The sequence below is a fragment of the Erithacus rubecula genome (genome assembly GCF_903797595.1).
Source record: "Erithacus rubecula genome assembly, chromosome: Z".
Classification (NCBI taxonomy): Eukaryota; Metazoa; Chordata; class Aves; order Passeriformes; family Muscicapidae; genus Erithacus; species Erithacus rubecula.
This window is the reverse complement of record NC_136661.1, coordinates 5,103,814-5,128,459: the sequence shown is the minus strand read 5'-3', so window position 1 is coordinate 5,128,459 and position 24,646 is coordinate 5,103,814. Positions and strand designations below refer to the sequence as shown.

The window sequence follows — 24,646 nt, the reverse complement described above, 5'->3', positions numbered from 1 at the left end:
GGTCAAAAACCAACAAGGATTCAATTCTCCTACCTGTTTGTTCATATTTAAATATCACAATTAAACTTGCTTTCACTCTTATCTAGTGACAACCCAATACGCACATTTTTCCTTACCTGAAATTATTGTGAGGAAGTTAGCCAGAACTTGCTTGGCAAGGGACAACTGAATTCTAAGGCATCCAAAACATATTAAGATTTATATACTTTACCTTTCGTGTTTGATGAACCTATTTTTATGAATGGGCTGGTCAGTTTTATTTATACCTTCAAAAACACTGATATCCAAAGACCGATACTCCTTTAAAGGTCAACGCCATAAGCAGACAAATCCTACCTTGATCCACGGGTAGTGTCCTGAACTGGACACTTGGACTATATGGACCAGGCCCTTTGCTTGTGTGGGCACGTACTTTTACATCGTAAGTGGTATCTGGTTTTAAGCCAGAAAGTGTCATAGTTGTATCAGCAGGAACAACAGGGAGCTCAACTGGCTGGTAAGCAACATTGATATCTCTGTACAAGATGGTATATTTGGTGATAATGCCATTTCTTTCTGCCAAGAGTGGCATCTGCCAAGTTAATTGGACTGATGTAGAAGTAGAGCTTTCCGAGTGGAGATTTTGGGGAAATCCACTGGGTACCTCTTCAGGAACAGAAATCTCTTTAACCATCTCCTCCCCAAAGCCCACTTTATTTCTAGCTGAGAGCCTGAAGACATAAGAAGCTCCTTTGTGAATGTCTGTGGCCGTGAAGTGATCTTCCTTCTCTGAGAACTCCATGGTCGTCACTGTATCCGTGTCTTTGCGACCAAACTTCAGGCGGTAACCCTGCAGCGGGCCAAAAGTTTCCACAGGAGGATGCCACTGAATTAGAGCCGTGTTCATCTGTGTGTGGCTAATCACAAGCCGAGGTTTGCCTGGAACTGTAGCACAATGTTATTTGAAGAGGACACATATAAACACCATGGAACATACAATTCTTGAGGCTAGCTTTAGCAGGAATAGGGATATGTTTTCTCTTTCCTCACTCTTAGCTCCAGGTATTACTGTCCTAATGAGGAAATAGTGTCTGGGCTCCTGCATTATTTAGTCATGCAGTATAAGGAACTGCAACAGTAGAGACATATACTGCTTTCTTGTCTTCTTCCCTTACCATTATTTCTAAATACAGAGCACATTCAGAGGTACAGGATCTAGGAACACAAATCAAGAAGTAAAGCTTCCAACAAACATCTTATGAATAGTTCTGTCTCACAAATCCTTGTTTGCAAACCAAAAGTACAGTCATAAGTTTTCATGTATTTAATCCAAGACACATTTTTTGTAAATAGGAAAATGATTCATGAAGAAATAAAAACTTTCTACGCAAGTTGAACGAAACTTTTACCATTAATAGTTAAAATGTGGTAGCAGTCAGAACAACCTTGCCCTCAAAAATCATAACCTCACATGACTAGAGCTCTGTCATTCTAGTTTCCATTCACAAATCACTTCTGCCTCCACTGCTTCAGTGTGGGAATGAAGTGCAGTTTGGAATTTAATATTTTCTACCAGGCTTATCACATATGATTTCTTTTTCAGTGTGGTTTTCACGCACATGAACTAGATTTCTTTTGAAGGAGGCTAAATTGGTAGCTCTTCTTAAGCTATACACTACATGCAGGCAAAATCTTAATTGGCACCCATTAGTCCAAACTGGTGATTGGTCTTTTAAAGAAGTTCAGACTGCAAGTGTGATACAGACATTGAGGAGGAATTTAATTGAATCAGTCCAGAGAGGACTGAATCAGTCCTGATCAAGCCAGAAATACCATCATACAATTTATATAGTGTACATTTTTAGAATCTCAATATGAATTCTCATTTATTACTTCTATTTAATAGATTAATTAATTTTAATTTATTCACATTCATTTGTATACATTTTGTTTATATTTTCATTAATACTTCTATTTAAAAAAATTCTATTTCTATTACAGTGATTTATTTGATAATGAAACATACCCAAAACTGTTTAGAAATTTGTTGCTCCTTCTATACTAATACCTGACAGGTCCAGAGACCAGAGTAGTTTTGGGAACAATACTGCAATGACAACACAGTTTTCAACAAAGACTAATTAATTTAATCTGCATTTGAAGCCTTTCCATGTGAATGTAACTGCTTCACTGTAAGCTTTAGTTCCTGTATTTAAACACTTCAATAGATTTTATTACATATCTTAGTTCTCAGGCACCCTGCAATTTAGATTGTTATTGTAATAAGGTCTAACTACCTTTCCATAAAGAATTAGGAATAAGGAGGGAAGAATGGCATATCTTGGAGAAAACTCTACAAATAGCAAGGCCTTTCCTCATTACGTCTGTCATAAGTCATGACATTGCTTCTAATTGCATAAGAATTATAGGTAGGTTTTAAAAAAACTTTCCAAATATCTTTAAAGTGAAATGTTGAGTTCACCTGGCACCATTATTGTGGAATCTTGAGAGTGTTTTCTGCTGTGTAAAGAGTATCTCTCTGATCAGTTCTGACTTTTCCTCATTGATAACTAGAAGTCTTTATGGAACAAACAGAAGGCTGTGAAGGCCTTTTGCAGGCCATATTTTTCTCTGCATTCTAACTATTACTAGCACCAGTTTAGCAGAGGAAAGAACAGTTTACCTAAAAACAGCAATACTCCTTCAGCTTCCTAGAGGAGACATTACTGGAAGGTATAACTAAATTATTTTTGTAATTAATTTTTTTTGTTGTTGTTCTTGTCGCAGACTTCACCATTAGAACTACATTTTAACCTCTGTGGTAACTACAGAGAAAGGAAGAAACTAATATTTGCTCTTGACCAGAAGCAGGGGATTAACAAACTTTACTTATCAAATAAAATAATCTGTGATTAAACCAGTAAATAATAATGGTCACTTGTTTTTAATACCATAAAGCCCATCTGATGTGCCAAAGCAGATGAATTTCTTTTTATTTTCAGACAGCTTTCAGTCAATACTTATTTTCAGTATGATTTACTTATGAATATTACAGTCTTTTAGGACAAATGACAGGATTCTGTGCAGTCATATATGCAGTTGTGTCACCAAATAGCTCTGTCTAGAAATTTCTGATAATAACCTGAATTTCCAAGAGCCTCGAAAAAGTGAAATTGTCCATAAAATAAAATAAATTCTCTGATCTCGTGAAATCCTTTTCCATTAATACATAGCAAGAAATCCCTCACATACCCCTTTTAACAGACATTACTGCTGCAATGGCTTGCCATCTATTACTAGTAGAATCTCATGCAAGCTGCCTTTGCCAAATTATCTGAAATAATTTGTTTCTGTTAGCTGCTATATAGTACACCACTGCCTTAATATAAACTTTCTTCTTTCAGCTGAAATCTGTATTTCAAGAGTGGTGTCTAGTATGAGAGCAAATGATAAGCAATGGACAAGCTATTGCCCTATGAGATTCTTCAACAACTGTGACATAAAGGTCTGATTAAAATCTTCATAAAAAAGTACGATATCACTGACTAGTAAGTCTTCATTTTTATCAAGGTCTTGATACCATATATTTTGTAACCTCTGCCCCAAGTAATTTAAAAAGTAATTTGATTTAGAAATGCTCAGTAAGAGAGTTTATTCCATCTTATTTCAATAGTGAGGAAACTGAACAAAAGACAAAAGCACATTCTTCAAAGAAAATATCAAGAGTGTTCAGTGACTGTACTAATAACGGAGTTACTATACTGTAGGCTTACTTATGTTTGGTAAATCTTTCCTGCATAAAAATGTAAATTATGCTTTTGTATCACTAACAGGACCATTGAATACCTTACTGATCATTTCTCTGGTAAATGTTCAGACATTATTCTCCTTTCATATCTTTTACAAATATAATCACAATCAATCTCATTCAAACTTTAAAAGTTACACTAGAAAGTCAGATCCTTAATTTTTTTTGTTGTACTATTCCAATAGCACCTTTTTAGGAAAAAAAAAATCAAATGGAAACTCCAAGTGAATAGGAGACTGCATTACAGACCAACAACCCTTTGGTGTTATTGCCTCACTCCTTCCTTTGTGTGATGCATTCTCATAGAAAGTGAGCAGGAAGTCTTGGTACTGACTATATCCAGTTTCTCTTTTTTTCAAAAATCTGCATACAAATTTTTCTTACAAAAGCAGCCCAAATACAGCAAGCTGTAACACCAAGTGAAGAGATTTCATAGAGTCTGGGCTGTATGAAGGAGCAAAACAGTAACTAGCTGTTAATCCCAGGAAAAAGCATTATTTGTTCACAGGGTTAAGCACACTACAAGAACAGTGCTATATGCATTACATATGCATTACAGACATGCCTCTGATTCTCTATTGCTCTTCAGTCAAGTTTATTTGGGACATGGAATTTGTTCTGTCTTATTAAAATAGAAGCATCAGAGATCTTGGTGGAATGGCACATGAACAGTCAATAACAACTAAATGCAGTGAAACTTTAAGTTTTGCAAGCATATTTGCATAATTTATATTTATGTCTAGGAACTAATAAAATCATAATTTATATAATTGTATTTGTTTAAATTGGGAATTGAACTTAAAAAAAGAGTAATGGATTAAGGGTCTCTTTTTCTTAAGTCAACTTCCGATACATGCCGGAAATATTTATCATCGTTTTCTCAGAGTATGAGAATTCAGGAAAGATAAGAAGTTAGACAGTAGGTTTCAACAATAGCCAAGAGTAATGACTAGAATGTATCCTAAGAACTGAAATGAAACATTGTGCATCTAACCACCAAGACTGACACTTTTCCAAGCAATCTAATGAAAGAAGGATATATATGGTTTTGTTACTAATATAAGATGTGATTCTGCATTCAGTGATTGTTTTAAAAATTGAATCAATCACTATAAATACAAATACATATGCTTTTTGGTTTTTATCTATTAGCATAAAAAACACATTGTTATTCAGAGAGCTCGTAATGGTGCTACATGTGATTGTAATATAATATCCTTAATGGCTGCATTACAAACCCCCTGAACACAATACCTACAGATTGTGAACACCTGTAGGTAAGTGTCATACCAAACGTGTGGTGGCATCAATTAGTTAACCTGTACCACAGTGACACACTTTTAAAAAAATAATAAAATTGTTCCTTGTCTAAAAGCCGTTGGATTAATCCCATCTGTGCTAGCTGCTGCATTGGTTTGCAATCAAGATGTCCAGCATTCAGTACCACCTGAGATAAAACACAGACTGAACACAGTGGAAAGGTGTATTCTGCCCCAGTTTGCTCCTTAAATTACCCCTAAATCAATATGGAATTCAAGGTTTCACAGGATGGAGTTTCATTCTGTTTTCCAATTCTCTGCTTTCTTCTGAGATAAGTTGTGAATGTTATACAGATGGGTTCTTTCAACATTTTTACTGGCAGGCAGCAGTGTTGCTACTTTCACAAAGATCATGAAAACCCTTTACAGATTTTTCAAATATCCTTCTCAGCTCTGAATTTCTATTTTTTCTTCTCAAAGAAGACACCAATGGTAATGGAAGAGGTACTAAAAACTATAAAGTGACCTCATCTGGAACTAAGAAAGGGACAAAGGGAGTCACTGGTTCTGTTTCATCTAAATAAATGAGGTCCAAATACTGAAACAGAAAAATCTCATGTCCTAGAAACACCTCTCACACAACAAGAGACTTCCAAACAGCAGGAACAAAAAAACAGCAGCAGAAAAAGTCAACAGATTCATTTAGAGCTCAATTTGTATATAAGTATTACCTGCACCAGTAGTAGACACAAGTTTGGGTTTGCTGCGTGCTCCGTCACCTTTAGTTGTATAGGCTGTCACAGTGAAAGAGTATGTGGTTTCAGGCTGAAGCCCAGAAATTATCATTTCCTAAGATGAAACAAAATAAAATAAGGACAATTAATTTAAAATAGTTTGCCAGGAGAATGCAGAATACTTTAGAAACCCCGTTTATATCACACTTTTGAGCTATTGGCAGTGATATTGGCAAGCATCTGAGTGCACCAACAGACTGTACTGTGTGAAATACTTGATAATGCAAAACATTTCACTCACTTAAGCAATAAAGGACAGCACACATCTAAATAATATGCCTCAGGTAGTTAAAGCAAAAGGCCAAAGACTTAGCGGTGTGAACAGAGAAAAAAGTCTTCTGAAACACCTTGCCTGAGGAATACTACTGACACTGTGAAACACATGCACATGTAGATATGAGAAACTCAGTTTAACTTAGTTATTAACAGGATATCACTGATATAGTCCTAAAATGCCTAGTAAGAAAAATGTTGCATTTACATGCACACTTTGTAAGTAATGATGGTTTGGCTGAACAAAAAAGCCTCAGTAGTTCCATAACACTTCCACTGCAACCTGAGTCACTGGGTAGACTGTGCTTCTCAATATCTGAAAGGACTTCAGGACAACTAGTCCTTCAGGTCTAAAAGAACTATGTAAAACACCACTAAAAATCTGGTCAGAGAATAGATTTGATGGCCCTCAGATGACAGCAGCTACAAAACAAGCAGCTCTTCAGCTAGAGAAAAGTAACAGCAACAACATCAAGCTGTAAATATCAGAGCAATGGGGTGTCTTTTCATGTGCACACATGTATATACACACAGAAGATACTGAATGGTGTTCGAGAAATGTACTAAACTTATGTCCTGATAAAAGGACAGAAAAAGGAGTAAGTTTTGACACTCATAAATAAATCTTATGTGCAAATACAAAGGGACAGTATTTGGAGGCAACTGATGGGCACTGAGTCCTCAGCTTCCAGCCTGTAACCATTGGACTACTTCTTCGCATTTTCGTATGCCTGAATGAACTTGAACTAAATTTCAGTGCTGCCAGACGGATATGTATTTATACATCTAGAATAAATAACAAATATGCAATCACACACCCCTCAGATAGAACAGACATGAAAAGTTAATATAAAAATCATGGGCCAAACTATTAATAGTATATGCATTTTTCAAGATAGTGGATATCAGCTTAGTAAAGATGTGATTAGAATTCAGCATTGTTTTTATAATCAGTTATTAGCAATAAAGAAGTAATTAGGAAACTATCAGAATGAGTGGGCAAAATAACTCAAAAAAAAAAAAGCCAAATAAAAAAATTAAACAGCTCATAACAATCTACTATCAAAAGATCCCCTTCTTATACTCTATCTCAGAACTGATGTGTAAGGCCAAAATCAATAAGAAAGACTTAATATCATTCATTAGAAAATTGCACCTGGTACTACCAGACTTAAACTGTAAAAGGCAAAAAATCACCCACAAAACAGAAAGACTTATGAAGATACTAGCCTCTTCCAAAGCAATCAGTACCTCATGGTGTAAGATTATGGCTGCATGTAATGTCTGAAAGTGTGGTTTGGATACAACAAACATTATTACTTAGGCATAAACACTGCAGGGCATCTGGCTTTTCTGATAGCATGTATTTATTTTATACAAAAGAGAGCACAACTGACTTCTACTTTCAGTTACACCAGAAGAATAAAAACCCAACCTTAAAATGAATACAGAAAAACACAGCTACTGGTATGTAACTCTCAACCACTTCTATTTCATTTGTAAAGAAGAAATTGTGAGGCAAAGTTAGTGACAGCCATCAAAAAGATGAAAACACAAATCAGTGCTGTACATTTTGGCATCATGCTAAACCCCAGCACAGGCAAGCAACAGTAATTCCACTCTCCCTGGGAAAGTAATAAATTAAAAAAAGAACAAGAAAGGAAAAAGGTGTCATAAGAGAAAATTTTTTATGTCAGGTACATGCATTTGTGCAAATGACAAAAAAACACCCCGCAAAACAAAAAACAAAAACAAACCCAAAGAAAGCACAAAAAAACCCCTAACCCAATACAAAACCATACAATGCTACAAGCAAACAAGCAAGACAAAAAAATTTCAACCCAAACACACAAAGTTTTTCTGCCCAGTCAAAAAGTACTTACATGTTCAGTAGTATCATCATATTCCCACTAATTTACAGTAAGGGAAGTTGAAAGGAAAAACAAAAAAAAAGCAGATTTGTAGCCTGGTTGAAATAAAGTTCTCTTCTTTATAGTAACATGCATATGAAAGATGCCTGAAAAATTCATGTACAGTTCCAATTATCCATGTAGAATCACATGAAATTTGGTTAATGAAATCAGGCCAGGCATTTTTAATTCCATTTCTGTTTTCCCTAAAATCCAGCTACTTCTCTTTCACTGACAAACAAACGAAGCAATGAATCCTATTGTACCATGCAGTATTATTTTATTATAGTTTTTATTAAAATTTACCAAGGCAGAAATAAAGGCTACCTGGTTTATTTAATCATGTTACCAGGCTATATGCTTCAGTTTCCTAAATCAATTCAATGCATTAAGACTTGAAACCACACTGATATTTTACCCTCAAATTCTTCATACCTGCACTAGCCTTGATCACATGTATCATAGAAGTATTACAGGCAGGAGGGAGAGGTGGGAAGAGAAAGGAGTCGGCTATCCTCTGTGAAACAGTAGCAAGTGGGTAGGTCAAAGCTAAACTTGACAAAAGAAGCAATACAACTTCTGCCTTTATGGTATTTGGAGACTCTAATATCTCATCTAGTCTCCAGTTACTGACCTTCTAGTGTTTAAGATCGTTTTAATCCCCTACCACAGAGAGGCTGAAAGGAAGAGGAGAACCAAAGCACACTCGTACGTCCTTTTTTCCATCTCCTCTCCCTTTTTCCTTTCCCTTCCCACTTCCTGATCTACTTTCATCTTTGTCTCCACTGAATTTCAACAGGGAGAATGCCATGAGAACGCCATGTTTTCCAAAATAGAAAAGTACAGGCACCAACTTGCCCAGAAACAGACACAGTACTTTGCAAATAGAATCATGAGCAAAATGCAGGTGTAGGAGATCTATTCCCCAGAGTTCTCTGCAAATCTGAAATTCAGAACTTAGACTGAAAAGGGGGGGGGGGGGGGGGGGAAAGGGTAATCCTCCATATTTTTATTCCTGTAAAAAGCTTACAAGACAGATTTTACTCTTTGATTTCTTTTTATTTCCAGTCAATCCAGTCATAAACTGTGAGCTAGCAGTGAGACATGTTAATGGATGACTCCTTCGGTTTCAGGAGCTTTGGAAACCTTAAGTTTCACAGAGTACTGGTATATCTCAATCAGTAAAATCCTAGATTGAGAAGTTTTAAACTGAATGATTTTTTTATCTCATAATCTTGTAATTTCTAAAACAGATAGGAAATTTTGCAGTATAAATAAGCATGAGATTGCTGATATGAATAATGGAAAGTATAGTACCTTAATGGTTTCTAAAGTTGTATTAAGAGCATTAATTTCTTGTGAAATGTGTAGTAAGGTGTGTACAAGCTGGTCAGAGAAAAAGGCTAATGCAGGCTGCTAATGATTCTAGGCTCTCCACTGAAGCAACCAAATATGAAATGGGTGAATCAGACCATGCACAGTTTACTTTACTGGCTTTCACTGGCTCAGATTACCGTGATGCTTTAGAACTTCAGAGTACACATAAAGTCCCTAGGTTTAACAGAATCAGAATAATGACACAGCCTAGCATTTAGATCAATAGAGAGGAGGTGTCTTGCTTTGGCCCAGGAGCCTTTAAAGTGTTCTGAAAAAAAGTTTTTAAAATAGACACAAAAAATACTAGCTGGTAAACTGTTGAATAGAAAAAGGCCCTCAACAACAAAAGGCAGTTTTGGATTGCTCTCTGGTAAATGAGATGTTTTCACTGTGACCTAGAAAAGAAGAGTGTGCCCCAATTACCTGTGCATCTGCCAGCATGATGTCCTTCAGCATGGGCTGGCCCTTTGGCTCCCCGTTTTCCATCCTCACGTAGTGGACCTGGTACCCCCGTATCTGTCCGTGCTGCTTGCTGGGCACAGGCGAGCGCCAGGACACTTTGACAGCAGTGGAGTTGACAGCCTCCACCTCGACTTTGCGAGGAGGACCGCTAGGAACTGGAACAACACCATTGGACACAAGACAATTACAGCCACCTGCCCCGCCCATGGCTTTCGCTTCTTTCTTTTTTTTAAAGAAAGGGCAGACTCACTATGCTGTCTTTGAAGAATACAAATCATTCAGCAAATGAAAATGCTCAACAAATCTGCTCTACCTTTCAGTGAAAAGATCAAAAAACATGACTGATGCAAAAAAATGGAAGAAAAAGGAGTATTAGAGAAATAGAAAAACATGTAAAAATGTACAAAAGCCAAGGAAGATGCTTTGAGATTCAAAGCATTAGAGTACAAAGAGATATTTTAATCATTAAAATAATAATGCTATAATAATAACAAAACCACAAAAGATTAAAAAAAAAACCACCTTTTTTTTTTTGTTTGTTTGTCAAGTTCTATGATTTATTTTGGTTTGTTTTTTTCCTCAGGATAAAAAGGAGGCTGATTACAAGGCTGTCTTCTGTCACTTTCAAGAATGGAAGAAAAGAAAATGTGTGGAGCATCAGTTTTCCAAGATCAAAAAACAAAAGTAAAAAAAAAAAAAGCCAATAACAAAAACCACAGTCCAAAAAAAACCCCTCAAATCAAAAAGTACAATATGGAAGAAGAAAGCAGTTAAAAAAACAAACAAACAAACAAAAAAAACCAACAAAACAAACAACCAAAAAACCAAGACCTGAAAAAGTTTATAGACATAACTGTTTGAAAATGACCATGACCATAAAATCAAGGAAAAAGCAGAAAGTTTTTCTCTAAGAGTCATTTTTCAGTAAAGGAGGAGCAAGAAGGATATGCATAGGCTCAAAGGAGCAGCAGATTCAAGTCACTTGCAAAAAAAAAAAAAATTCTGATAAAAAAATGCAAAAATACCAAATAGAAAAATGGCGTAGAAAGAACAGTCTTTGATTAAAAATCTCAGAGGGTGATAATATCTGGTTACAGTTGGGAAAAAAACAGAGGAGCAGAAAAAATTACTGTTAGCCTATAGAAAAGACAGCAGATGACAGAGGTGCAAACTGATGTAGTGGAGGCAACATACCATCTTCATCTGTCCGAATCAATACTGCCAGGCTCTCTGGGCCAGGTCCAACATCAGTGTGAGCAGTCACAGAGATCCGGTACTCAGTCCATTTTTCCAGCTGTTCCAAAAGGTACTGGGTACTTTCCGAGGAAATTCCCAAAATTTCATGGGGCTTGACATCTTCTCCATCAATCCCAACGTACTTGATGGAGTATGCAGTGATAATGCCATTCTGTTTTTCCACCGGTGGAGGTTTCCAACTTACCAAAATGCTAGTGGAGCTGGGGCTTGTGCAACTAATGTCTTGAGGAGGAGCTGATGGCTCTAATTTCAGTAGTGGGTTAAAGGAGGATTTGAGTGGAAGGATAGAAGTGATTGGAAAAAATGAACAAAAGAAAAAAATTAAAAATAAATAAAAGAGAACCAAATGAAAATAATAAACAAACAAAAAAAGTAGAAACTCAAAAAAGCAAAACGTCAGATAATCATATGCACCTTGGCTTATTAAAAGGAAACTGAAAATGAACAGACAAACTAAATGGTGAAAAAGGATGTAGGGGAAATATATGAATATGAAGCCTCAAAATAATATTACCTACCTGTAATTAAAATTCTTCTTGAAATAAAACAAAAGCGTGATACTTCTATGACTACTGATCTATCTTTATAATCCTTGCAATTAGTGCAAGCTGTAACATTTTAAATAACACATGACATGTATTTACTTACAAATTTAGACATCCCCTTCAAACTTTCCTTAAGACAGAAAATCTCTTTTTACAAAATTCCCAAAAACTTGCAATAATTGCTAGAAATTGCTTCACAGGTTGCCATTTTTGCAGCCTTTCCATTCTCATAAACAAATTACCTTTTTTTTTTTTTAATGAGTCTGCCTCACAAAAGTCAATCATAAACTACATTTAAATTGAAAGCATTTACTGAAACACTTACTGTAGCTAACATACTATGAGCATGCAGTCCATAGAAGATAAACAAAGTCTTAGTCAAAGATTTACCTACCAGGAAAAAGTGACAGGCTTGTTGATTCTGACTGTAACTTGTACTTACCCTAGATCAGCTCTCAGTTTTATTTTTTTAACTCCTCATGGAGACACCTTTGCTAGCAAAGAATTAATCCTACCAGTAATGTATATTACTTCTACAGGGGGAAAAAAAAATCTATCCCAAACAGCGTGTAAAGAAAGCAGGCATTCATTTTACAAAGTGAGTTCACAAGCTCAGCATGTCAGAATATGAGTTTCTGACTCTGTTTCGTCTCCTGTCAGTATCACCAGCCTTCCAGAGCAGAAATGCTCACCTTTACTCATTTGTTCTCAAAGGATCATGTTAGCATATTTACTTTTTTCAAGCTTCAGAGCATTTAAGCATGCATGTCATTCCACTACTTTCAGTAAAGCACATCAAGTACTGAAAGTTAGGTATGAATTTATGTGCTTAAATGCACTTTGGCTTACCAAAATCTATGCTTACTAACAGATCATTCAGAGCAACAAAAAAAGGAGTCATAATTCAAACTGGAAGGAGGGGATGTGAACTCCTTTCTTATTTCTACCTCCTGTCTTTTTAAAAAAAAATATACATTTTGTGTGCAAGACCTTTACTAGCCTTTACATCCCTTATCTACCTTTTCTTCCAATTTCTTAAGGGAAAAAAAAACCAAACAGACACTTATACATTCTTGTAATAGTCACATCAAACAAAATTAAAACAATAGAGAAGGCCTAGGACTCTGCTGTGACCTACTGCATTTATGTGTTGTATTCTGCATGTATCTGTTGGCTCCCTACAGCTCTTTCTGCAGGGATCAATGGCTTTTTACTCAGTATGGTACATTGCTTCTCCAAAGGGAAGATGGGAGGGAATTTACTAGTATTGTGATTAACTAAGGAGGTGGGCAGAAAAACAGATGAGAATTAACACATCTGGAGCTATTTTTATAGACCAATTCAGCAATCAAGTACTCAAAACAAATGGATCCCCCTTCTACCATTAACTTGTGCAGGAAGTAAAATACATGTAAAATATCTTAAGGGTCTTACAAAAAAGAAATAAATCCCTGCAGCATCTTCCACTGATATCTAGATGAAAGGCAGTAGCACATTCTGGTGAATATTGCTAAGAAAAGCACATAAGTTTATTAATTTTTAATCCATTATACTCTGAAAATGCAAAATATTGCACTTATGCAACTAAAGGTAATTTGAAGGCTACTTTAACCAGTTTTATTAACACATATATGGTTTTTTCTTAATTGCACTTTTTTTTTAATGTAATCTTTGCACCAAGTAACTTGTATCTAACCACTGAAATCAACTGGATTTTTCTACTGTCTGAAGACACAAGGCTGAGCAAAACATAACATTTATTCAAGACAATGTGCTTATATATTCAATGGCAATGTGCTTATAATATATGGAACATGCAGCCTTGCCTCCTAGAGCTTTATTTTTGTATGGAGTCTAAGCAATCTTTACCCAATATATGATAATGAGCATTCTAAATAGTTAAAATGGCTCCCAGAATAAATAAATAACCATTTCTTAATCAAGTTATTCATTCAAAATTACTAAACTGAAAAGTTGCCTTGCCACTATATCTAAAACTAACCTTGTCTTTTATGTGATTTTTTGTGCTTATTCAAAGTGCCTTAGAAATACTTCAGAAACACATTTGCTTAAAGGTGAGAAGCACTGTTTCTCCAGTCACACTAATTGATATTAATATATAACACTAACAAGGAACAATTGTGTCATGACTGCAAATTAAAAAAAAACCTCATGTCAACTGAGAAACTGAACTTGGTGTTTTGAATAATTTTTAAGAACAGGCAATTTAACTTAAAACAAGTGCAAATAGAACTGTAGTAAGTTTTTCAATGACACGTAATGCAAACTTGTCAGGAAAGCATAACTTATCAGGTAAGAATAATCCTTCTGGACATCATTGCTGAATAATTGATTTAATTAAGTCCTAATTTAAATGTTTTCAGGTGTATATGTAAATCCTGACAGATTTTTAAATCTCAAACTGTTTTTCTCCTAGTAGAAAATGACTGAACATCGTAAAAAGCCCAGATTAAGAAAATTGAACAAAATCAGAATGACAAGATACTATAAAAGAATTGTTAAGAAATATCTGGTCCATCCCGAAATATTCAGCCTGATCCAATCTACAAATCACTTCAGGGAGATGCTGCAGAAACAACCTAGGAAGTGTGCAGACTGGGGATGTGCAATTTTATTGGTTAAGGACTGTTATTAATGCACACCTATTGCATGATACAACATTTCACCTTATTATAAAGTAAAATTTTATTATGAAAACATTATATTGCCTCTTTAGACACTGGTTTATTTGTGTGCTTTTATGAAGCTATGTAAAAGCCACTCATATTAAGTTGATGACAATACACCTCTAAAACACACATTTTAACCATTCTTTTGCTGCATCAAGCAACATGAATACTGCATTTTGCTTTTTTCTCAGCTGCTGCCTACCTGGTCTACTGAGATTAATCTGGTTGAGAAAGAGCAACAGAGAGAATAAATACTTCAAGGAGAGACACCTACTTGACTGCATGGTTCTGGCTGAGATCTCTGCTGTTGAGGCCCCCAGGCCTTGAGGAGACCGTGCAGCTAGGCGGAACAGGTACAGGCTGTTTGGCCTCAAGCCCTGCAGGCGATACGACGTGGTAGGTTCTGTGGAAACTCGTTGCTAGAAGCAGATAAGAGAACAACCTGCTTAGTATCCAGAGACTTGGGATTCCAGATATTGCCCGTATGCTTTTATACTGCGATAAAACCATACGGAGAAGCTTAAATTCAAGAAAATAAAGCAGAGCAAAACCAAACTAAACAAGACCAAAACTGAATACCTTACTTTTGACAAACATTAATAACCTATTTTTTAAAGTCAACAGTTTTAAAAGGTGAAAATCAGAGCTACAAACAAAGCTAGACTGTTGGAGGAACAAATACTTATATAGAAAGTATGAAAACCTTTTCAGAGTATACACATGAACAAAGCCTTACTTATAACGGTCTTTTATGGCAGTGATTTTACAGTGTAAGTTATCTTGGGTTTAACTTTGTAGTTGAATTTGGTTTCAAAGTATTAAAAGCAAATTCTTTCACAGGGTAACTTATTAAGCAGTGGCCTGCATCCTATTTGGAAGTGAAATACAGACCTGGCCCCCTTCCACAAAATCAACTTATGAGTTTCGGTGTATGTGTGAAGCTGCCATAAACATAAGATCAGTTGAAGTATCAGCAATGACTTGAAGATGCAGGAAAAACTAATGAGGCTGACAATCCCCTGTGTCCTTCTGAGACTCCTGGCTTTCTTTTCTCTGTGACACTTGGTAATATGGCATTTTCCCTAGCAGTAGAACAGTTTATTCTAAAGTTTACAGCGCAAACATGATAGAGGCCCACAAACTGAAAATTCCTTATGAAGTAATGGTACAGAACAAGTCTATTGCAGGTTTTAATGTTTAGTAAGAACATCCTGCTTTGTTCTCAATTATTACTGAAATATCAGAAAAGCTTGGGAATTCTTTTACACAACTCCACAGAGAAACAAAAATTATCTAAGACTGAAAATAGATTTCAAAGTTCAAGTATAAACTCAAAAAAAAGCCTTAATGTATCCATAAAATGCCCCTAGAAATTTTTGCTTACAAGCCTTTATGGAGAAATAGGCTCAAAAAGACATAATGTCTGGAAGTGGATGGAATTTCTGTGGAGGATTCATTGCTGTTTACGGAAAAATTCCACTGGCTGGTAACCATTGACAACATTTTTTGCTGTTCACACACTTTCAGTCTGTCACTGGGCTAATTACTGGGCTTAACAAACCTAATATCAAACCTAAACATCAAGGCGTTTCTACTAAGCAAATAACTAGAACATGAAACTTAAACCATTGCCGCATTTTATGTCCAACTTATAAAAGATGATTAAAAAGATGCATAATTTTGATGCTTACTTCCTCCCCATGCTCTCCATCTTTGTAAACCAATTCGTAGCTGGAAATGGTATCAGACCGTGGCGGTGTCCAGGAAAGCAGTATGCTCGTTTCAGACTCAGGCTCTGCTTTGAAGTTCAGTGGCTGACCAGGCACTAAAGAAAAAGTTAAGCAATGTTGCCAATTATTAATTTGGGTACTTCAATACTTTTGAATATTTTAAAATGTTATCAGAACATGGCATGCAATATTACTTTTATTTATCTTATTGAACTTAAATTGATTCACAGTACTATGAAACAAATTTATCTAAGCACAGAAAAAGAATAATGATACATTTAATTAACATGTTAAACATTATCAAGGATTTCAAATAAGTCTTTTTTCAGTATAAATAAAGCAAACAGAATTAAAATGCAATTGAAGACGTGGCTGGTGATGAATTCCATCAATCTAATAACCTATTTGTGAATTGGCATATATATGCATCTATGTATTTATGTAAGTATGAGAAAAAACTAATAGAACATATGACTAGCTGAAGTAGTCTAGAATAAAGTGTTAAAACTATTACATGCATTTCCAGATGAAATTTTTTTTCTCAGCTCAGAAATGGAAGATAGTAAACACATCCTGGTCTTTAAGAAGACACCCACATACAATACCCAGCTTGCTTAACCTGAAGCAGTTATAACCCAGTGAGGAGATACTCAGCTAATTGCTCATTAAGTGATGTATTTCTGTCTGTTAATGACTGGTATTTTTACAAATATACCTTCATTTCTAATGATAAAACCTTCTAATTGCAAGAAGCAAAATGCACTTTTGACTGCACTAGTCAAGAACATTCTCTGTTGTTATATCATGTGCAATGGTCACAGAAATCATCCATGCTAAATATTGTCCTAATTTACTTCTTCAAATGTAAAGCAAATGATAAGGTTGACTAGGAAAAGACAGCAAAACATAACAATATCATTCGATTGTGTACAATAGTTTTGGCACCCAAGATCTAAAACATTACTTTCAGCTAATAGCGCTGTTGATAAGGCATGAAACAGTTTTCCACAGCATCTCTAGCTGTTCAAGAATAAAATGTGACATTTTTTTCAGAGGAAAAATAAAAAGATGTACTTAGCACACACCGAGAACAGGTGTAAGAAGTAGGATATGACAATAATGGTAAGTTTCACTAACATTTATCAGGAAAGAATTCTATTATAGCATTACAAATATGTTCCTTTAGTACAGTAAAAGACCTAAAAATCTCAGAGGGTAAACTGTTAAAATAATTTGCTTTTTTTTTTTTTAAATTTCCAAGACCTATACAGAGTATCAGTTTAAGAACACTGCCCCTGTGTATTCTGGTACAGATTTGATATCTAACTTTCAAAACACCTTTCTACATGAAGTGCATATTCAAACTCCTGGAGAGAGAAGACAGTGGAGACACTGGAGACTAGAGACACTGAAAGTCTCTACCAAATTTTTATTTTTTTTATTTTTTTTTTTTTAATGAGTGAGTGGCTGAGAGTAACAGCAGACCAACTCCTTTACAGGAATAAAAAGGGGCAGGACTAACTAGATAATTTTCTAAAAGATGTCTGGTCTGTAAAGAGACCACTGCCTGAGTCCTGCAAAATGCAAAGAGGAAATGACCCCAAAGCATGGGGAGCCATTACAGGAAACGTCAACTAAGTATTTGTGACAGATTCCAATTTTGCAAGGACAGGCTGCACTGCTGGCAATGGTTCAGCTGGGAGAATGGATGGCTCTCAACAGCACTCCCAGCAGTGACAGAAGGGATGGAAGAGATTCAGCCAGGCTCTTCAGAGAGTGTGCAGGTGAGAGGCAGTGCACAAGCTGAAACATGAGAGGCTCATGACAACCCAGAAAAGCAGCCAGGGCCTAAGGAGTTGGACCACACCACCTCTGAGGGGTTCTACATGTCAAGCAGGTGAAGCCCTAGGAAACTCAGTCTGAACCCAGAGGTGAGGCTGCTCTGGGCAGTGGCTGTGGCTGGACACCCCCCCAGATAACCATCCTGCCAGCAAGAATGGTCCTATGATGCTACGATCTCTTCTTAATGTATGGATACATGAACTGAAGAGCATAGCCAGGCAGTAATAGTAAATGATCAGTCAAGTGACACATGTGAAGGCTGGTACCATCTGTTATGATAAATATGGCAGCAGATGGAGAAATAAGGGTATTTCCTGTCTCTCTATGTGTTTGAGGACCCTAATTCTCCAAGTATTCCTTTCTAAAAAACCCAAACCCTTTGTCATCTTAGGTCTGCAATTCTCAATCATTTTATATGACAAGCTGATGGCTAATTGGAGTTTTCCAAATGCTGTTTGTCAAATATCTTGCTTCAACAATTAGTCTCCCCTCAGATTTTTTTAACTACAATTAGGCAACTCTGAACCTGAAAACACTGACAGAAGAAAAAGGTGACAGGGAAATCTGCACTGGTCCAAACAGATAAGAGATGATGAAGAAGAAAGAAAAATAAATAAGAGAAACTGAACATACATTATTGCTGATAAACTCTGGTATGGAATCCAGTATCAAAGGAAAAGTACTGGCTAAGTAAGTGGAACAATTTACTTCTAAACTATTTAGGATTTATACCTAGAAAACACATCTGTTAAAAAGAATCTTGGGTGACGCATAGGAACTAAGCCAGGCTGGAGCCGACAGAAGCTAGTGGTGTCCTTCAGAGAAAACAAACCTAAAAAAAATGTATGCATAGTCGACTTTGTACTCTTAGTGAAGTGTTTTCAATGTCACACATCAAATCTAACTCCATATTACTACTGTATATGGGCAGCCACTAAATGGGATGGTTTTGCATGAGCATTCTCTCAATACTGTCTTTTCCGTTTTGAGGCCAATATGGTCTAAAAAAAGTACATTAAAACCCTTAACTTCTGTGTGCTCCAAGTGTATCTCTTTCTTCTTCTAAATATATCTTAAGCAGTACATAAAATGAAAGACTACAATGCAATAACAAAACCACTGTAACAAAAGTCCCCAACTGCTTTGTCCAAAACTTCGCATCAAATTCTACATTTTCACTTGCCTACTCCCTGCACAGCAATTCAGATGGCTGAGATAATCAGAAAACTACTCCAGGACCATGCAGGGTTTGTGAGTGATAATGGAAAAAGAGGACAGTCTCCAGGACAGAAAGGGTTCCATGACATTGCTAGGGTGAAATCCATACCTTGAATAAAACTCAGTGAGTTCAGCAAGAAATCAGTTTTGCCAAGGACAATAAATGGGCCAAGAGAATTTACAATAAACCTAAAGGGACCAAGAGTATAAGCTTCTGATTTCTCTGAAAGAAGTATGAGACTCCACAGAGGAACTCTTACAACTAAAGAGCTACTATGCTCCAGAGTTTTTGCTTTGCAAACAATAAATGTGTTTTTTAAAATAACAAGTCCTAATAGAATATAATTAAAAAATGAGTATCATACAAAATGAGTAATAGATGCACTGTGCTCTCCCACTGTCTCTCTGCTACAGCTGAAATAGACTCTTCAAATGAGTCTGAAGATAGCAGAATAAAAAAAAGAAACACAGTGCTCAAAATAATTACCTACTACACATTTTAGATTTTAAAAAAGCATATTATGTGTAAAGTATATTATGTGAAAAGTAATCAGAAATCCATAAATCACCTTCTTCAAATATTATCTCTTACTGACATAGTGGTAGCCTAGAGAATCAAAGAAATGTGTTAATCAGTCTTAAAGAGAGTCCACCTGGTCTTGTCTGAATGACTAAAAAACACAGTGAAGAGATAAATTATCAATGTGTGAAGATAAAATCCTCAATACTGAACTAATCATGTTAGCCTTTAAATGAAGCAAAATAGAGACTAGGGCACTTAACAAAAGTGCCACTACTACATTGAGAGTAGTGGAGTTATTCAAAAGCTGAAATAGTCTCTCCTACCTGACCAGAAATATCCCTTGAAGGAAATTTAAAAATTTAAGTAAATTAAAAAACTATTGCTTACCCCACCTGAGCATCAGTACATGTAGGTATCTCAAAGGACTGTGCCACAAGGACAGTGGTGGACTCCTCCCAATGGTGCCCAGAGACAGGATGAAGAAGTGGCCATGAACTAACACAGGAAGTTTCTCCTCAACCTGAGGAAGAATCTCTTCATATTGAGAGTGGCAGAGCATTGGGACAGGCTGCCCAGGGAGGCTGTGGTGTTTCCCTCTCTGGAGACATTCAAAACCCACCTGGATGTGCTCCTTTGTCACTTGCTCCAGGTGACCCTGCCTTGGCAGAGCAGTTGGACTGGATGATCTCCAGAGGTCCCTTTCAACCCTAAACATTCTGTCACTCACCCACCTGCTTCTTGCTTTGAGTTGAGTTTCTAGCTACATGCTCTCAACTCCTTTCACATGGAAATCCATTCCATGAAATGCTTCACAAAGACCTTAAGCTAGGACTGTGGAGTTTCAGAGAAATCAGGTTTCCCTGTTCCTAAAAAAAAATTTAAATGTCTGGTAAAGTAGCTACCTTGCTACAACACAGAACAGTGCTTCCTTGCTACCAACTCTTTCTCTGAATTTCTAATCTTCTTGTACCATAAAAATCCAGAAACATTAATTTTGTTGAATCTAAGGCTCCATTTACGTGCCCTGCAAGTCTGAAAATTTCTCATTACTATCCTTTTCCTATGTTCAAAGCGTGTTTCATAATTGTAATAAACCTCAGTCTTCAAATTTAAAATTAACAATATGTTTTGTATGTATGTTTTATATTTTTTCCACAGAAATATAAGCTAACAGGTACACATTCATTTCCCTGAATATTTGTTAATTTTTTTCCTCTATCTCTTTTTCTAGTAATTCCCTATCCAATAGACCTTGTGTATCTCCCTCCTCTCTTACTACCTAAGCTCAGAACAAAAGATTCACTTAATTCCTTCAGTAGCTATCCTCTCTTTGTTGGTTGAAATGAAATGAAATGCAGTGAAATGAAATGAAATGAAATGCGACCCAAACCCGGACAGTACAAAACTCTCAATTTTCCTGGCAGCACACACAGATTAAAATATGTTTCTCAGAGTACACATTCTTATGACAAGTTTAAGCCCAGAAAGGGGTTACCAGAAGTATGTCCTGGTTTTGTTTTCTAACAAAGTTAAAAAAAAAACAAAACAAACCAAGAGCAAAAACAAAAACAAGATCAAAAACAAAACAAAAACATAAAGCAATAATTTTAGTATCACACTGAAATTTATATCAATATTTATTTATTCTAAAATTTGGTAAGTCAATTAACCTGCATAATAGATCAGTCCTGACTCCATTCTCAACAGAATCTAATCCTCTGGCCCAAAATGCAGAATAAAAACTATCTTAACTTTTGGAATTGAACTGCTTTTTCTCAAAAGGCTCAGCTCCACAGTTCTTTTCTTATTACAGAATCTCTCTTTTAACCATAAAGAAAGCACTGCTGAAAACAACTGGACAACAGGACATGGCTTTGCCTTCGAATGCCTAAGAAAAATAATGAACACCAAAACTGAACTTTTTTGGGTTTTTCTCAGTGTCTGGCTGCATGAAAAATATATTCTTCTCTTCCCCACAAACTACATGTTCCCAGTCAATATTTTAATTAAAAATCTAAATTTCACTATCAGTAGAGTTTCAGCTGACCTGCAAAGAACAAAGCCACTTATACAACCATTTCAAAAGAATAATTCTGCTATACTAAGAAAACAAAAATTCCTCTAAACAGTTTTTAAAGAACAAATTATTCATTTTTACAATCTCTCTCCAAAGATCAAAATACACTTAAGGCAGGAAAACTCTGAAGCATCTAAGAGAGCCTGTAAGTCATACACGGCAGCAAGGTTTTGTTTTATCTATGCTCTAATATCCCCAAAGTGAGGGTTAAGCTAAATATATATAATGGCAGGCTTATTTGTTTAAAATAAAATCAACCAAATGTAATTAGTACCCCACTCCTACTTTAATTCTTTTAAAATGTTTCCATTAAATCCATTTAATATTTGGAATGTGTTTAATTTTGAGAGACTTAAACTAAAATATTCATATTCAGATTGCAGCAAATCTGGAAGAGAAGGGCAAAGATGGCACTTTTTCTATGATGTTCACTGAAGAGAAATTACTGGATAGAGAGGTAGGAAAATCCCAGTTTTTAACCATACCCTGAACTGGACAACTTCACTAGACTTTCTTACCTTTTCTGTCTTTTATTACTTGAAACATTTGTATTTCAATTGAAAGTATCAATGCATAAATATGCTTCCTGTATGCCCCATTCTTTGCTTTCTTGCAATTTCTTTAACACAGTCACAATTAAACATTGAAATAATGTATTGAGAAACCCTCCAGCACTGTTGCTGTTGTTGTAATTTCTTCAGATTGCAACAGTAATTGGAAACAGATGGACATGCTTGCTTCTCTGAAGTGACCTCAGAAAGTAATGTAACTTGGGCCAGTCCAGCTGAGCCTCGGTGCTCATTATTTTGATTCCTTCATCCTTCACTGGGGAAGCCACTGTCAGACACTTGCTAATCTAAGAGGTTTACAGCTGTGAGTGAAAATACAGATAAGGAGCTCACTAAATCTTCTTCTGGAAAAGCTTTATGCATGTGGATTCAATCAGAAGTCAGATATCAATACAAAAACCAGTTCTCTGAAAATGGGTGAAAATGCCTAAATTAAACTACGCTGTATATATTCATATTTGCATGTGCAAACAGACACATTTTGATCTACCACCATAAAATCTAAAATTCTGTAACTTATTAGCTGAGATACTGCAAAAGGCAAAATCTAGATCTTTGTGCAACACAACACCTAGAAAGATTCCAGGACAATTGATCAATTTCTGTCTTTATTAAATGCATATTGGTAAAATGCAGAAGTAAAAAACAGGACGAAACATAAACGTCTACAGTCATACTTTAGAGAGCTGTTCTTAAGAATTTGAGGGATGCTAAATTCTGCAACAGGAAATTTTCCTGTACTAAAAAATTCAAGTACTATTATATATTTCTAGGAAATCACTGGCCTACAGTAATACTTTATACAGCTTTCTACAAACTGCTTGACAAAACGACCTTTTATTTCTTATTGCTACAATAAAATACTTTGTGCAGTGTAACTCTACCAGAGCTTCTCACTTTAGACTTCATAAAAACTTTTCTGCCATGTTTTTCACTGTGCTTGCTTGTCCTTTACTAATAAAACTAATTCATAGACCCAGAAGTTCTTCAACTGAAACAAAACAACCTAACTGCAAACATAAACCAAGAAAATAGTGACCCTGTGGTACGCATTTTGTAGGGGCAGGTTTGATTTGACTTATAAATCCAATGTGTACAAACCTGCTTGCTTGAACCTACATGAAGGTTTGTTTTATTTAATGCTCCCATGTTTTCTAGATTCCCAGAATCTTACCAACTAGTTGATTACATATGCAGTACACATACATTTTGAATTTCCAAAAGCAATATTCTCTAGAGGGATACGGCATAGGAAAACTACATGCACCTAAACAAAACCCACCAGAACCCACAAATAACACTTCAATAAAAGCCATGATGAACTACTAACAAATAGTTTAGTGCACAGAGCACTGCCAAACAAAAGCTGTAAGATTTAGCCACCTCCAGGCTGAATGTTTCCCTGAGACTTTAGCTGCACTGCAGATAGATTTCTTGACGCTGATGAAGAAAGAAAGCATGAAGGGGTAATTTCCACTCTCAGAAGATTACTGGCACCATGAAATTGAGAAAATGTTATCTGCAAAAACTGCCTGAATAAACTGGCTATACTTGACGGGTAGTTTATTGTGCAATATTTTAAACTGAAAATCTCTTTCACAAATTTTGCTAATTGTTAGCTTACCTCCTGTTTGAGTGATGACTTGAATGTCACTAGAAAGTGGTCCATCCCCAACAGAAGTAAAAGCAAGAACCTTCACAGAGTATGTTTTCTGGGGCACGAGATTCCCAATGGTGGTAATGTGGCTGTCAGCCACATTGTGCTTCATCCAGCTGTTGACGTGCTGAGTGGGGTCCATGGTGTAATAAACTCTGTACCCTTGTATTTGCCCATTGGGCTCCTCGGGCTCTTCCCACTGCACCAGGATGGTGGTGGAGCTCAGCATACGGGCCTGCACATTGCGTGGGGCACTGGAAGGTGCTTGCTCTGAAGTCCTTGTTGACACAGGCTCGCTGGGTGGCCCTCGCCCGATGTTATTTACAGCAACCACCCGAAATTCATACTCTGAGTAAGGGCTCAGGCCAGCCACGCTGTAACGTGTCGTGGCCACTCCATCAATTTCTTTATATGGCTCCTCGGAGTTCTTGGGTTTGTGTTGGATTATGTAGTAAGAAACTGGCTCAGGGTTTCCAGAATCCCAAGTCAGTGTTATGCTAGTTGCTGTGCTTTCTGTCACCACAGGTGTTCCAGGAGGTTTGGGTAAGGCTAAATACAAACAACAAAAAATACAGTTAGCACTATGTAAGAGTAGACATTCTTTATTGGAATAAAAAGCTTACAAACAATAACAACAAAACCAAAATAAAAGAGGAAGACAAAATGCAAAGAAGAA

At 36.1% G+C, this 24,646-nt stretch overlaps 1 protein-coding gene across 6 annotated transcripts in view; it reads right to left on the bottom strand.

Annotated features, from left to right (window-relative positions):
* PTPRD (protein tyrosine phosphatase receptor type D) overlaps positions 1-24,646 on the bottom strand; it is a 353,173-nt gene that overhangs the window by 106,967 nt on the left and 221,560 nt on the right. For 3 of the 6 annotated variants that reach the window (XM_079329956.1, XM_079329958.1, XM_079329957.1), the window contains exons 8-15: positions 23,938-24,519; positions 16,046-16,179; positions 14,629-14,773; positions 11,057-11,362; positions 9,824-10,017; positions 7,997-8,023; positions 5,778-5,895; positions 337-924 (exon numbers count right to left, since the gene is read on the bottom strand). In XM_079329956.1, coding sequence (XP_079186082.1) covers positions 337-924; positions 5,778-5,895; positions 7,997-8,023; positions 9,824-10,017; positions 11,057-11,362; positions 14,629-14,773; positions 16,046-16,179; positions 23,938-24,519 — 2,094 coding nt within the window. The remainder of the gene's footprint in view (positions 1-336; positions 925-5,777; positions 5,896-7,996; positions 8,024-9,823; positions 10,018-11,056; positions 11,363-14,628; positions 14,774-16,045; positions 16,180-23,937; positions 24,520-24,646) is intronic. The other 3 variants (XM_079329959.1, XM_079329960.1, XM_079329961.1) reach the window with 1 other exon arrangement.